Genomic DNA, 13,892 nt, shown 5'->3' with positions numbered 1-13,892 from the left:
AAAGACAACGAACTCTGTCAAAGGGAAAAAACTATACATATTAAGTAAATGTCACCATTGGGGGAAAAAAGTTGCTAAGTGCAGTATGATTGCATATGATCCAAGACTGAATCCCGGAACAAAAGGACATGAGTGAAACAATTAGTGAAACAGAAATAAAGTCTGTATGTAATAGTGTCGTACCAATGTGAATTTCCTGGTTTTTAACCAAAGTACCATGGTTCGGTGTAAGATGTTAGTAGTAGAAGCCAGATGAAGGGTCTATGGGAACTCTCTATACTATCTTTGTAAATTTTCTGCAAATCTAAAACTATTTCAAAATAAAATTTTTTTAACAACAGGTTATAAAAAGAATAACCCCAAATAAATTTTTCAATCACTGAAGCACTAAAAAGCCTTTTGAAATTATGATCACACACTTGAAGGCATCCAAAAGCCATAAGAAAACTTTTGGTTAGTTCAATGACATGAAAAGATTCCTAAGAGTTCCTTTTAAAAGTCACTTGGACCGCCCATCTAAAACATGGCAATTAACCACAACTGTTGAAACTGGTTTTTAAGGAGTGTGGGCTTTTCCAAAAAGATCAGTTTTGTTTATAGATTCGATTGAGGTCAGCAAACTTTTTCTGCAAAAGGCCAGACGATAAATACTTCAGGGTCTGCAGGCTGCAGATCTTGCAACTACTTAACCCTGCCATCATCGCAGCACGAAAGCAGTCACACACACAATGTAAATGACTGGGTGGCTGTGTTCCAATAAAACTTTATTTATTTAAAAAAAAAAACAGGCAGTGGTGGGCCACGGTTTGCTCACCCCTGGATGAGATGGACCAGATGCGAATCCATTTCGTAGTGGAGAGTTGGAAGAGGTGAAGATAATGATGGTAAACTCCCCTGGGCTCGAGAAGCCCACTCGCCTTCCTCCACCTTCACTGGATTTGCAGCGGGGACTCCTGTGTGTGCCGAAAGCCGATCTGCAAGCGCCCAGGGCTTTCCTGCAGCAGAAGCTCTCCTGACTAATTGCTCAAGATCACCTCCCACGCAGGAGGCAGACAGCCAATAGATCAAGCCAGCATGTAAAAGCAAGAACTTGGTCCCCCCTTGAGAAAAAAGGAGGGAGGTGGGCAGAGAGAGGAGGAAAAAGGCACGGAAGGAAATCTCTCGAACACAGATAAGACAGAACCTTTTGAGGTTGGATACAGCCGCACTGAACACTCAGTCCTCACCCCCCAGGATGCTGCGTCTGCTGGGGGGTTTCCCTCCTTGACAAGAAAGGACACCACTACCTCGTCAGCCCGTATCTTACGAAGTTCACGCACAGGCTGATCGTTTTCTCGGGGTTTGCTATGAGAGAACCGAGAGCTACACCTCTGACTGATCTTTCACTCAAAGTGTTCCTTGAGTTGCATTTCTCTTCCTTCCAGATGACCACTGTGGAATCAGGGACGAGGCTTGAACTTCAGCTTGCCAGCCGAACAGAAAAGGAGCTGCAGCTGCGTTTCGGAGAATTATGGGGCTGTAGAGAGGTCTCAGCATTGTGGTCCCGCAGGGCAACTGACGGGAATATTTCCACAAGCTCAATGCGTATGTGGAAGACAGCCACCAGCCAATGTGAGGGTGGAACACATAAAACAGGGGCTCCCAAGCACAGCTCAAAAACTACTCTGCTAAGAAAATCCTCTGGCTACTTACCAAGCTGTTTTACGGGTTACCTGTCATGATGGGTGAGCCTCCCATACTGCTCAGAACAGGTCAGAGAGCTGGCTGGGTCCCACTGGGAACCCTGTACCTTGGTCATGAGCTACCCAAGGGCCCTATTCTCCGAAGCTTCTACAGAGGAGGTTTCTACACAGCGAGGCAAGGACAGGAGCCCGGGGTTCTCCTGGTATAACTACTGTAAATGCTGGAAACAATGCAACTTCAGGTCAACACTAAAGGCTTCTCCAGGACTAGAGAGCCTATTTTCCCTAAGCCATTTAGTGGGGAGATTACATAACTGATGAACCAGGAAGTTGGGTCAAGTTCAACTAAGAATATTAAATTAAGTTCTCGGAGGAAAGGAAAATGCAAGCAGGTGGCTGCCTAGGGCTCCCAGGGGAGCCGTGACTGGGTTTTATTACATGTGGTACCTTGAAACCTCACAACAATCCAGAGGGCTGGGCGCTGTTACTCCCCCTTTGCAGATAATCTTGCTAAGCCTTCGTGTGCTGAAGTAATTTATTTAAGGCCTCCAAGATTTTGGCAGGAGAAGAATGCAAAGCCAGGCTTGTTTGACTCTAAAATCAGTGCTTTACCAGTCTACACCACGGTCTTCCAACACACAGAAAGCTCACGAGGCCCCTGCCTGCATTTCAATATTGAGACCCAGCCAACCAATCCATGCACAGCAAACGATACATCACAATGGCAAAAACCAATGAAACAAAAAAGAAAAGCAAAACCAAAACAAGACTAATGAGAAGACTTAACTTTTGTTTGTTTGAATCTTAAGCAGTAGAGCAGCTACTACAAAAATTCAGACGAGTGTCTTTAATTTGGAAAGTCAACTTTTCATTACGGGGCTGTAAAGTTAGATGAATGACCAACTATTTGGCTTGAATATAAAATCTCTGAATTTCAGAACGTATAGTTAGAGCACAGCAAAGGAAGAGGTGAATTAGGCCACATGCAAGTGCCAAGTACACAATACAAATACCAAAAATACCCTAGCAAGACACAAGGGACATGTATGGAAGGCTGTGAGGATGGTAGGCGGTCAGTCGGGATGCCGTAATTTCTACACTGAGTTGGAGAGAAGATTCAAGAAGATATACAGGACAAAAGTTATCCACCAGCCCCCCCCAATGAGCGTGAATAGACTTAGGGTCGACGGCCGAGCATGTGGGCCCCGAGATCAGCTTCAAGAGCTTTACCAGATATCATGTTACTCATAAGAAGATTACGGATGCTGCTCTGTTGCAAAATATCAAACTTCCAAGTCTCCCAGCTCTGCTGCAGGGGAGGATGCCATCCTCCACGAATCTCAGCCAAAGGTGTTGGATGGTGAATGTGCCGCAATTCAGATTCAAGGGTTTATTCCCCATAGATGGCTATAAACCACAGCAACATGTCTTAACACAGAGTCAGCGCTCCCTCTTCAAAACAAGGGCAGCGGCCAGCTGACAGCCACTGTTAGCTCACTGGGTCTCAGAATCGGGGGAGAACTACAACTGAACAACGCTCCCGTACGCCACCAGACTTTCCATACCGACGGTAAAACAAGTCCAAGGGCACCACAGATCACGAGGGCAGACAAGTCAGGGTCTCATAACCCTTCTCTGCCCCTTACTAGTCATGTGGCTTGGGGCAAATTTCTGACCTTCTTTGTGCCTCCATTTCTCTACCTTTAAAAATGAACATAGTTCTACCTCACTGGGTCTGATGTGAGGATCAACACGAAATAGTTATAAAGCAGCTACAACAAAGTCCGTGGCCCCCGAGAGTTAATGCTCCATAGTCTTTGATTCTTGAGAAATGCAAGAGAGGATCTACCGCATCAAGGCTTCTCTGCAGCCTCTCACCACCAGCCGCTGCTGATGCAGAAGCTTCTGCCCCCTGTAAGTCCCCGGCCTCCAACAGGTCCACGTGGGGCTCACCTCTGGGCAGAAGTCACAAGGCTGCCGGGGCTCACGGCAAGGCAGTCTACTCCTGCTCATCCGCCCTGTGCTTCCCTATGAGCTACCTTAGACCTCCATCTTTCTGAACCCGCCAGGGACTTCGCCGTTCACTTAGGTATGGGAGACTGGCTTCCAATCCACTCCTCACAGCAACCCAGCACCACATGAAGGCTCCAGCTCTACTAGAGACGCCGGTCAACGGGACCCACCACTTTCTGTAACCAGGGTCCACCTACAGGTAAGCAGAGAAGGAAAGGTGCTCCCCTTATCAGGATATGATGTCCTAACTAGCCAATAAAGATGCTGGAAATGCCTATGATGGGTAATTCACTTTGGGGGGTTAAATACCACCGTCTCCTGATCTCTTTTTAAATATACATAACTTTTCTCCCCTTTTTACAAAAGCCATATGTGCTCATCTTAAGTCAAGTTAGCAAAAGAGCAGATATGCACCCCCCCTCGAAAAAAAAAAGAGAGAGAGAAAACTTTTAAAGGATAAATTCCCTATTTTCTTTTGAAACAATCATCATAATAGGAGAGAGAAAAATTTAAGACGTCAACTTCTAGGGTGAACTGACTGCCCTGGCAGGGTTGGGAGCAGTAAGGTGAAGGAGCAATGGGGTTAAGGAAGCCCTCCCTGAAGGGGTGGAGGAGAGAGGGAAAAGAAAGAAAGAGAGGCGAAGGGAAGAGGCGAAGACAAAGTCTGCCTATGACTGCTACCTTAGAATTTCTAAGTGTGCACCCAATTTCACCAAAACCTGTCAAAAATTGTTTAAGGTGATTATTTTTGTCTGAACTTCAGACAAATCACTCATGGTCTGTTGTCACAGACACAAAGCCAGTTTAAGGGGTACTTGGCTATCTCCCCGCAAAATTCATCAACTCCCTGAAAAGCAATCATGGAACCAAGGCACGTCATCTCAAATGCCAAGTAGCTGTCTATGTATGGGAAACCTCTATCTGTTTGCCCAGTTTAAAGGAAGCAAGTTATTATTTCACAGACAAGAATAAAAATGGCCACCAGTGAGCACACACAAAGTCCACAGATGGCATGCACAAGGCCGTAAATGGGCACGGGAGCTCACCGCCTAAAGACTTTAACCAACTAGCACCAAGCCTGGGGAGGCACGTATCTCTGACGCACAACAGCAGCTCAGGGCAGCATCTGGGATAGACGTGTTAGGAACACCTTCCCATGCGGGATAAACCAAGCCAAGCCTCTCACTGGGTGGGAGAGAAGGATCTGTTGCCCTCCCAGCCCGTCAGAGCACAAACTGAGTTACATCTCAGGGTACCAACATTCCCAGCTACGAAGAACTATTCTAAGATGCTGCTGCCATCTTGACTATGGACACGTGCTAGCAGGAGGTGCTCCTTTTCATCTGAAATCTGTAGAGGAAGCAGATAACAATGCCTGGTATCTACTTATACCAGATTTTCTTTTGTGGCAGAAGATCTAAAAGAATTACTTATCAAGGACCTGCTCCATCACTTAAAAATGAAGATAAAACTACTTTATTGGGGAAAAAATGACTTTGGAACATTTGAAATACCTTGACCTATGATGTAATGTCCTCCTCCAAGGAGACTGAGCAATTCTTTACTGGCAATGAAGTCACCCATCACCTTACTTGAGTGTACAGGTAAGGAATAGCTACAGATTGATTGACTGCAATGAATAATACCCACAAGTCATAAACATCAGCAGAAACCCAAGAAATCCAATTCTGCTGGATTGTTTTCTACCTGTCAGAGACTACAGCTGTATTTACACACTGCCTATATCAGAATTTCAGCTGCTGTTAAGTTTTCCTGCATACATTTGCTTTCTGGTAGCTGGGGTCATGGCATTTCTGTACAATAGAGCTACTGGGGTCCTATGTGATCTGCATACATTTGGGCTTCATTTTTCAGGACCTAAGATAAGGCAAGTGTAAGTTCTGGAACAGAGAGTCACCACTCTGGATTAAAACCAAGCAGTCCAGGCAGTGCCTCCTTTTTAAGGCTCTGAGAAGAGTTTTAATGACTACACAGCAACTTAGGTTTTATTAAAAGGGCTCTTAATCAGATTTACTCAGATCCTACTATAATCAATACTGTACAGCGGGTATGCAGAGATGATGGATTTAAAAAAAAAGAAACAAAAAGAAAAGCACACACAATGAAAACTAAATTTATAAGTGCTAAGGAAATAAAGAAAACCCTATAAAGAGAAAATGGTGAGATTAATTCTGTGAAATTCCCAAAGAGTTTTAAATTGCCTGAGAGACATTCAATGATACACAGAAAGACATGAGACTTCCAAAAGAAAAGCATTTTTATAAATGCATAATAATTTAAATGAGAAATAAATATTTATTAATAACTATGTCAATATCACTAAAAAGTTCAAAGCTTACGAGACCCAATTTTATCGTCAAGAATTTTATGATCGAGGGCTTCCCTGGTGGTACTGTGGTTAAGAATCCGCCTGCCAATGCAGGGGACACGGGTTCGTGCCCCGGTCCGGGAAGATCCCACATGCCGCGGAGCAACTAAGCCCGTGCACCACAACCACTGAGCCTGTGCTCTACAGCCCGTGAACCACAACTACTGAAACCTGCATGCCACAACTACTGAGCCCGCGGGCCATAACTACTGAAGCCCATGCTCCTAGAGCCCGTGCTCCGCAACAAGAGAAGCCACCGCAATGAGAAGCCCGCACACCACAACAAAGAGTAGCCCCTGCTCGCTGCAACTAGAGAAAGCCTGTGTGCAGCAACGAAGACCCAACGCAGCCATAAATTAATTAATTAATTAAATCTATTAAAAAATAATTTTATGATCGATCTTGGAGTGAGGGAAAGATTGGATAGTGTTATGCATCTAATGTTTGTGACCCCCCCCCCCAAGTTTGCATGTTGAAACCCTACCCCCTCCCATGGGATGGTGCTAGGAGGTGGGGCCTTTGGGAGAACATTAGGATGCAATGAGAGTGGAATCCTCATGAATGGGATTAGTGTCCTTCTAAGATCCACGAGAGAGCCTGCTTCCGCTCTCTGCTCTCCATCATGTGAGGATACGTGAGAAGTGAGTAGTCTGTACGCTGGAAGCAGCCCCCCACTTCAACCCAGCCAGGCTGACACCCTGACCTTGGACGTCCAGCCTCCAAAACTTTGAGAAATCAATTCCTGCTCTTCATAAGCCACTCAATCAAAGTAGTTTGGTTATAGCAGCCCAAACTGAATAAGACTGATAGATAAGCAGGCAGGCAGATGGAGACCCTGATGTAGATACATAGATAGACACACACATATACTACTATCAAATAACAATAAAAGGTAAGTACTAACTAGTACTAGAAGGGGATCGTTTTCTAACATCAGGTATTGGGTACAGACAGGGGAAGGGATTATTCCGAACCCTCCAGTAGACTAGAGCCCTAGAGAAAGGTTCCTGAAAGTGAAAACTAAATCAGATCCTCAAGACAGGTCGAGATTGTCTTGAGCAGAAAGGAAGGGAGACATTTCAGGCACAGGGAATCAAAGTTTGCAGGGGGCACCCAAGGGCTGCTTGAAGACAGCAAACACACAATCCTAGGAAGAGAGAAGAGGGGAGGGGAGGGGAGGGGAGAGGAAGGGAGGGGAAGGGAGGGGAGGAGAAAAAAAGAAAAGAAAAAAGAAGGAAGCACTGTCACTTCTCCTAACTACACTCCTCAGAGAAGCTGTTGACATCAGCACATGCCTAGAACCACGCGGGGAGGGGCGGACAGGAGTCTATGTCAGGGTTTGCCAAACATCATCGGGGAAAACGTTAGAAATACGCACTTTCGGGCTTCCCTGGTGGCGCAGTGGTAGAGAGTCCGCCTGCCAATGCAGGGGACACGGGTTCGTGCCCCGGTCCGGGAAGATCCCACATGCCGCGGAGCGGCTGGGCCCGTGAGCCATGGCCGCTGCGCCTGCGCGTCCGGAGCCTGCGCTCCGCAACAGGAGAGGCCACAGCAGTGAGAGGCCCGCGTACTGCAAAAAAACAAAAAAAAAGAAAAAAAAAAGAAATACGCACTTTCAGGCTCTCCCCAATCCTGAGCGTCACTATGGTGCGGGCCCAGCGCCGTGGGCTTCACAAGCCCTGCAGGGGACCCTCACTGTGCTCAAGCGTGGGAGGCGCTCCCCGACTTCATGAGAAATCTGCACTGAGATATGCTTACACGTCAAGTCCTTTAAAAGATACACAGGAATCCTATCATATATATGTAAGAGAGAGATGTGTTTTATCCAGTGCCCAGAAAACAAAAAATCAAGCTCTTCAAGTAGCAGGAAGTCTCCACTATAACAAAAATCTCCTTTCCAGACTTGTTTCAACTACTTATTTTGCCCCCTCCCTTTCAGGCCTCTCAAAGGTTGGAGTGCTTTCCACGACATTTTAAAATTTGTATGAATAGGAAGCTGGGGGGATTCACTCCTCATCTGATTTATGACCAGAAACATCAAGCTCTTCATGTTCCAGCCACGGATGGGCTGTGAACTGAGCACTGCCTGCGTCGTGGCTTTGGAATGTGTCACTTCTCCACGGAACCACTGTGGAATAAGCAGCACTGGCCAAAATGCCCTCCACTGACTGTGACAGACACTTACTGACAGGAATAATTAGAGACCTGGCTTGTGCTTTAAAACACACACACGCGCACACACACACATACCCCAAATTCCACTGCTACAGTGCCCAGCATTGCAGAGGCTGGGTTTCTATGTTACTACTGTCACTGTTGCTTGTAGCACAAAAGTGAAAGAGTATTTTTATTTTGAAAAAAGAAGAGTAAAAATGACAGGCCTGTTTGAGTACTCTGTGGTTTAAATCCACAATACACAGTCTCCAGCATTTAAATATACATATAGGACAATTCTGAAGGGGAAAAAAAAAAAAATCTCATCTGGAGAATGCGTACCCATATTTTGAGTTCCACTTGGACGTTCGGTTAGATTTTCAAAGTCTTCAGGTCACCCCCAAATTTTAGCATACCAAACTTCTCCCAGCCTCTTGTAATACTTAATAAGTTCATAATGAGTTCATGTGAATCCAGCAGTAACTATAAAAAGCCAAGTGATGTGAGAAACACTCTCCAATTCCATTTAAAGTCCCAAGAATGCCCAGCCCAGCTAGGGTAGAATGACATCATTATCCGACTTATTTTAAGCAACTTTGATTTTTTGAAAACATTTTTTTTTTTTTTTAACTTTAAAGACAGGACACCCAAATACTCTCAGGCTGAAGTATAGATGTATTTTTGGATGTCATTTGATTGAATAATCAAGTAATGTCATGTAAGTATTAGCAGAGTTTTTTTTTCCTTCTCTGAGCATCTGTTTGAAATCTGAATGCTCCACACCTCCACCAACCTGCATTTACTCCACAGCCTCAGGAAGCAGAGAAAGACAAACCCTCATGTAGTCAAACCAGGTCCATGGTATTTTGTTTGTATTGGTATTATTTGTCCTAATACACCTGAGCTGATCTGCTTCATGGTTGGCACGCAACCAAACTGAGAAACTAAGATCAGGTATTTCAACCATCAACTGCCAATTACGCAGGGTGCTACGGAGTACGCAGAGCAGGACACTAGCATAAAGCTTGCAAAAATTCATATAACTAAGATATCATCCAATAGAAAGCCTTGAAAAGTCTACTGATCACAATGCATGCATTTGCATCTTTCTAAAAGTTTGCAATAACTAGCGAGAAAACATCCCAAGCAGGACAAACTTCCTTCGTGCAACCCCAAACTGCCATGAATTGAACTTAAACCAGATTTGAAATAGCACCTGCCCGCCCCTTCCATACTGGGAACACAGACACCCCATTAAAGAAAGGCCTTGTTTTATGGACCCTTCTCCTTTCGGCAGCCCCACTAATTAGAGAACAAAGGTCCTGAGATCTAACGGCTTCAGTATCGACCTGCCACATAAACTTCAAAATGAAGGGCCACTTTCACTTCAGGGCCCTCCTTCCCTCAGCACCAAACAGAAAAGCACAGCTACTTACGCAGTGGATGCCCAGTCCCCAAAGGTACCCCCATCTGCAAGAAGGTGGTTTCTGTCTGGTCCAGGGGGCCCATGGGCAGCGGGAGCTGTGGGAGATGGGGAGGAAAATGAGTCCAGGCTGCTGGGAGGAGTGTCCTCCTTAGGAAGACTGGGACGGTCACCTGGGGAGGAGAAAAAGCCATCAACTTTCAAATACTCAGAGGAAAAAAAAACTCCACTAATAGCTACATGGTATCGCTTGATTAGTCAATCAAATTATATCCAAAATTACATTTACAATGCAGCCTGAGAGTATTTTGGTGCCCTGTCCTTAGGGATTTTGGTGGCTTTTTTCTGTTTTTAATTTTAACCAAAGATGCTTAAAATAAATGATAGGTAATACAAAGTGAGGAGTGTTTTCCCCACAAGAAAAAACAATAATCAAAATCAGATCAAACGGAAGATGAAAGCCTTAATGGCGACCACAATGACTTCCTGGTCTCTGAGGAGCACAGTCATAAATCAGTGATCACCTCGAAAACAATCCAGAGCAGTACACCAGTGCTGCAGGGTCCAGCCTCTCAGTGATTTCTAGTCACATGATGGCCTTTTAAGCCACTGCCAATCACCACCCAGTCATAACAAATTCAACAACTTGAAAGGGACCTTATCTTCTGAGCTGGTGTCTTGAATTACAATTTAATAGCCCAATTTATTAAATCCTGGACACAGAGAAACTTCCATTTCCCGGTGAACATTAGGGAGGATGCTCTCCAAGAACCAGACCCCTGCAGTGACTGCAGGGGATGACCTTAAACCCCAATGAAAATGCATTTCTTAAATGGGTTACATGATGTATTCCTTCACAGGGGACCATTTTGTGAAGTGCGTTTGTATCATCTGCACACATTATGGGCTTGGGTGGGAAATGCAGGAGGTAGACAAGCTCAGAAGAGCAGCCGTGTCCCTCGACCGGTCTCCTCGCTTTCATGGTACACTCCCAGCTGCCGTTAACACATCTGAACAGCCCGCATTGAAGCTTGGACCCTTCAGCCAAAGTCACAGTCCCCATTAAGTCGTAACTGCTCCGGGGCAGCAACCTTCTATCAAGACAGCACTGGCTTGGCCTTGATTTTATAAATGCTGGGTCACAAGAGTTGCTCAACCAACTGCCATGGCGGATGACATACGATGTGGCGGGTCACACACCCCAGCCACACACAGCTTCCAGCTGATTTAACTTTCGTATTTCCTCAGTCCCAAGTCCCAGAAATAGAGGGTGTATGAACACCGGGAACAGCGAGGAACGTGCTCTCGGAAAACCGTCTTAGATGGATTTCAATTCTGCTAATAATGGAGCACAAGAGCAATCCGTGGCTCTGATGAAGCTCGCTCCCAAGATACTAATCTTGAAAACTGACTGTATAAAATAATTCTTACTTAACTCTGACCTAGCTTACAACGAAGGCTAAAAGAATCTTAGAAGTGGAGATCTGGAAAAGTGGAATTCAGGCCAGGAGGAATTAGAGGGGGTGGTGATGGCTGAAGAAGGGACCCCTTATAGAAGCAGCCAGGGGGATGCATGATTCCATGCAGAAGATTGCGGTGAGGCAGTTTTCTGAGCTTTTTCTTTCCTAAGTGCATGGTCAGGGAGAGAGATACAATGGGGTGAGAGGTGAATGCGATCTCTGTGAGCAGGTCTTCTCCCTGGGCAAAGTCGCTCTACAAAGCCTTGCTCTCTCTCCATGCACAAACACACAGCCCAGAAGACCATATGCTTCCTCGTTCAGTGAAGTTCCTTTTTCTACTGCCCTTCACCGCAAATGTATTTAGCTAACTGGAATAATTCAGCCCCAGAAAGAAGGGCTCATTTTCAGGCAAATGAACCCAAACCCACTGATAGATCTCTATGATTTCCTTTGGATTTATTTTCGTCCTGGGATACAGTCCACTTTGAAACAAAGGCTGCCTCTCCACCTGTGCCTGGATAGCTCAATTCATCCAGTTCTTTCCTGCAAATGAGACCTGGAGCTCCAGCTTTCTAGGACCCTTCTGCGTGTCGTTCAGTCAGCCTGGGCAACAACTCGCTTCAAAACTAAGAAGGTCTCCTATGTAACCCCAGCATGGAGTCTAAAGTAAACTCCTGAACGTTTACCTGCACGACAGCTGCCAATTCAGGGCTTGGCTAGAAGTTGCAAAATATGACCAGCTCTGCAGCAGGACAAGATAACCTCCAGGGTGGGTCACAAGCTAGCAGCTTCCTGGCTGCAGGAGACTGGATGTCGGCCCTCTGCTCTCGGGGCTGCAGGCCCTGTCTCTGGGGCAGGGCCTGACACAGCAAAGCAGCAAGTGAGAGTCTGGGCCCAGCTATTCCCTGACTCACTCCTACAAGGAGAAACGTGAAGCGGCTTTGGGGAAGTGGAGCCCAAGGGTCTAAGGTTCCTTTCAAAAGATACCTAAAAGGTTCTCCCAACCATATACACTAGCTCATCACCACCCCCTCCAATCCTGTCCCTAAGCAGACTGACACAGCACAAACTGTCACTCAACATATTAAATCACATGCTAGTAAGAGAATCTCTCCCTTCCTTCCTTCCAAACAGTGTCAATCTGAGCCCTCAAGTGAAAAGAATATTGATACAAGGGCATAGGTTTACACAAAGTGATCAAACGAAGAGATCTCTCAGCCTGCTTTCCATGTGCACAAAATTCCTCTCTCTCTCACTGTTCAGGAATGAGCTTATCTACTTGAGAATCACTGCATTTGAGGAAACACTAATATCAGGCATGTAAAGGTCAAATAGTCTAAAATTTTAGTTCACCAAAATTAAATGACTTCTTTTTAACTAGTAGGAAAACAATAAAGCTTTAAAAAATTCTATGTTTGACAATATCAGGAATAAAGATTTTAAATCCTATGAAACTAATTTGTACTTGAGAACTACAGTCCAACACCCTCGTCATTCTTCACCTTTCATCTCTCCAGAGTGTCACACAACCTCTTTCCCTAGGTGCTACCCTTTAACAGGCAACTCCAGACTCATCACCGGCGAGTAACAGGGTTGATCCGAGTATGCGAACAAAAATGGTGCTGACGGGCTTTTGCTATGAACAGACTCCAAGATGAGAAACTCACTAGAATACAACTACCACATCTAGAAGAGAAAATGACTTCCTCACAACCCCCAGCTTAATTCCCACCTCCTCCATAATCTCTTGCCAACCACCTTTTCTGCTTGTTTTCCTTTCTCACGACAGCAGGCAAGCAGAAGTCAAGTTTACATTGCACTGTCAATGATTTCATGACCTGATTGTAGCTCCCCACCTCCGTTATGCATCTTTTGAGGGTGGAGACCATGTCTCATCTTGGTAATCCTTAGAGAACACAATGCAGCGCCAGGCAAATCAGGAGGCTTCAGGAAATACTGGCTGTGGACTCAATGCCACAGAAAAGATCATGAAATTGAAAAGCCAATGCCTCTAGGAATTAAGAAGGAAAAAAATCTACAAATCTCAAAGTATTGTTAGAAAATCTGCACGCAGCTTCTGATAATCATCCTCTCCCCTTTCAAGCCACAAACATCTCTCACCCCCTTTCTTCAATTTACTGAGGCTCTACTTATATACTAAGGCACATTGCAGATGCCAAGTTACAAAGGTGAAGAATCAGCCTCTAACCCAAAGGTGCAGAAGACAGTCAGGTAAAGCCAACACAGCAGAGGGTGGTAGGGTGTCAAGTTTTATATCTCACTAAGGTGTCTGGATTTGTGCTACAGGCATTAGGAAGTTATTGCAGGGATTAAACAAGGAAGTGATAGATTCAAGAGATATTCAGGTATTACAGTCATCAGACCTCTGTGAATGAAGGTGAAGGGTGAAAAGAGGAACCTACCATGACCCTCAAGTTCTTGCTTTAGGTTACCGGGTGAATGTAGAATTATCCATTGAAATAGGGCATGAAAAACAAGGAGCAAGTTGAGTGTGGGAGATAATAAGACCAGCTGTAGACATGTTGGGTTCGAGGGGGTAAGAGATCGAGGGGAAGGTGTCCAAAGGAGAGCTGGTTATACAGCCCCAGAGCCCTGGAGAGAGGTCTGGGATGATTTTATTGAGAGGCATGTGGGTTGAGTTGAAGTCATAGCACTGGATGGAGAGGGCAAAGGAGACAATATAGAAATGGAAGAGAACCCTGGAGGAACTTCAGTGTAAGGAGCAGCCTTCTCCTTACTGATGGTGGTGG

General features: G+C 45.3%; 1 protein-coding gene across 20 annotated transcripts in view; it reads right to left on the bottom strand.

The window, feature by feature from the left end:
- ARHGAP10 (Rho GTPase activating protein 10) overlaps nt 1–13,892 on the bottom strand; it is a 329,300-nt gene that overhangs the window by 16,802 nt on the left and 298,606 nt on the right. For 9 of the 20 annotated variants that reach the window (XR_010840991.1, XR_010840993.1, XR_010840992.1 and 6 more), the window contains one exon: nt 9,675–9,834. Coding sequence is in view for 16 of the 20 variants with exons in the window: in XM_067035624.1 (XP_066891725.1) it covers nt 9,675–9,834 (160 nt within the window). In the remaining 4 variants the exon portion in view is untranslated. Of the gene's footprint in view, nt 1–4,996; nt 5,046–5,950; nt 7,232–7,462; nt 7,655–9,674; nt 9,835–13,892 lie in introns of those variants that run through there. The other 11 variants (XR_010840990.1, XM_067035620.1, XM_067035621.1 and 8 more) reach the window with 8 other exon arrangements.

This window comes from Kogia breviceps, chromosome 6 (genome assembly GCF_026419965.1).
Source record: "Kogia breviceps isolate mKogBre1 chromosome 6, mKogBre1 haplotype 1, whole genome shotgun sequence".
NCBI lineage: Eukaryota > Metazoa > Chordata > Mammalia > Artiodactyla > Physeteridae > Kogia > Kogia breviceps.
Note: the sequence above shows the minus strand (reverse complement) of the source record. Positions and strands in the feature narration are given on the sequence as shown.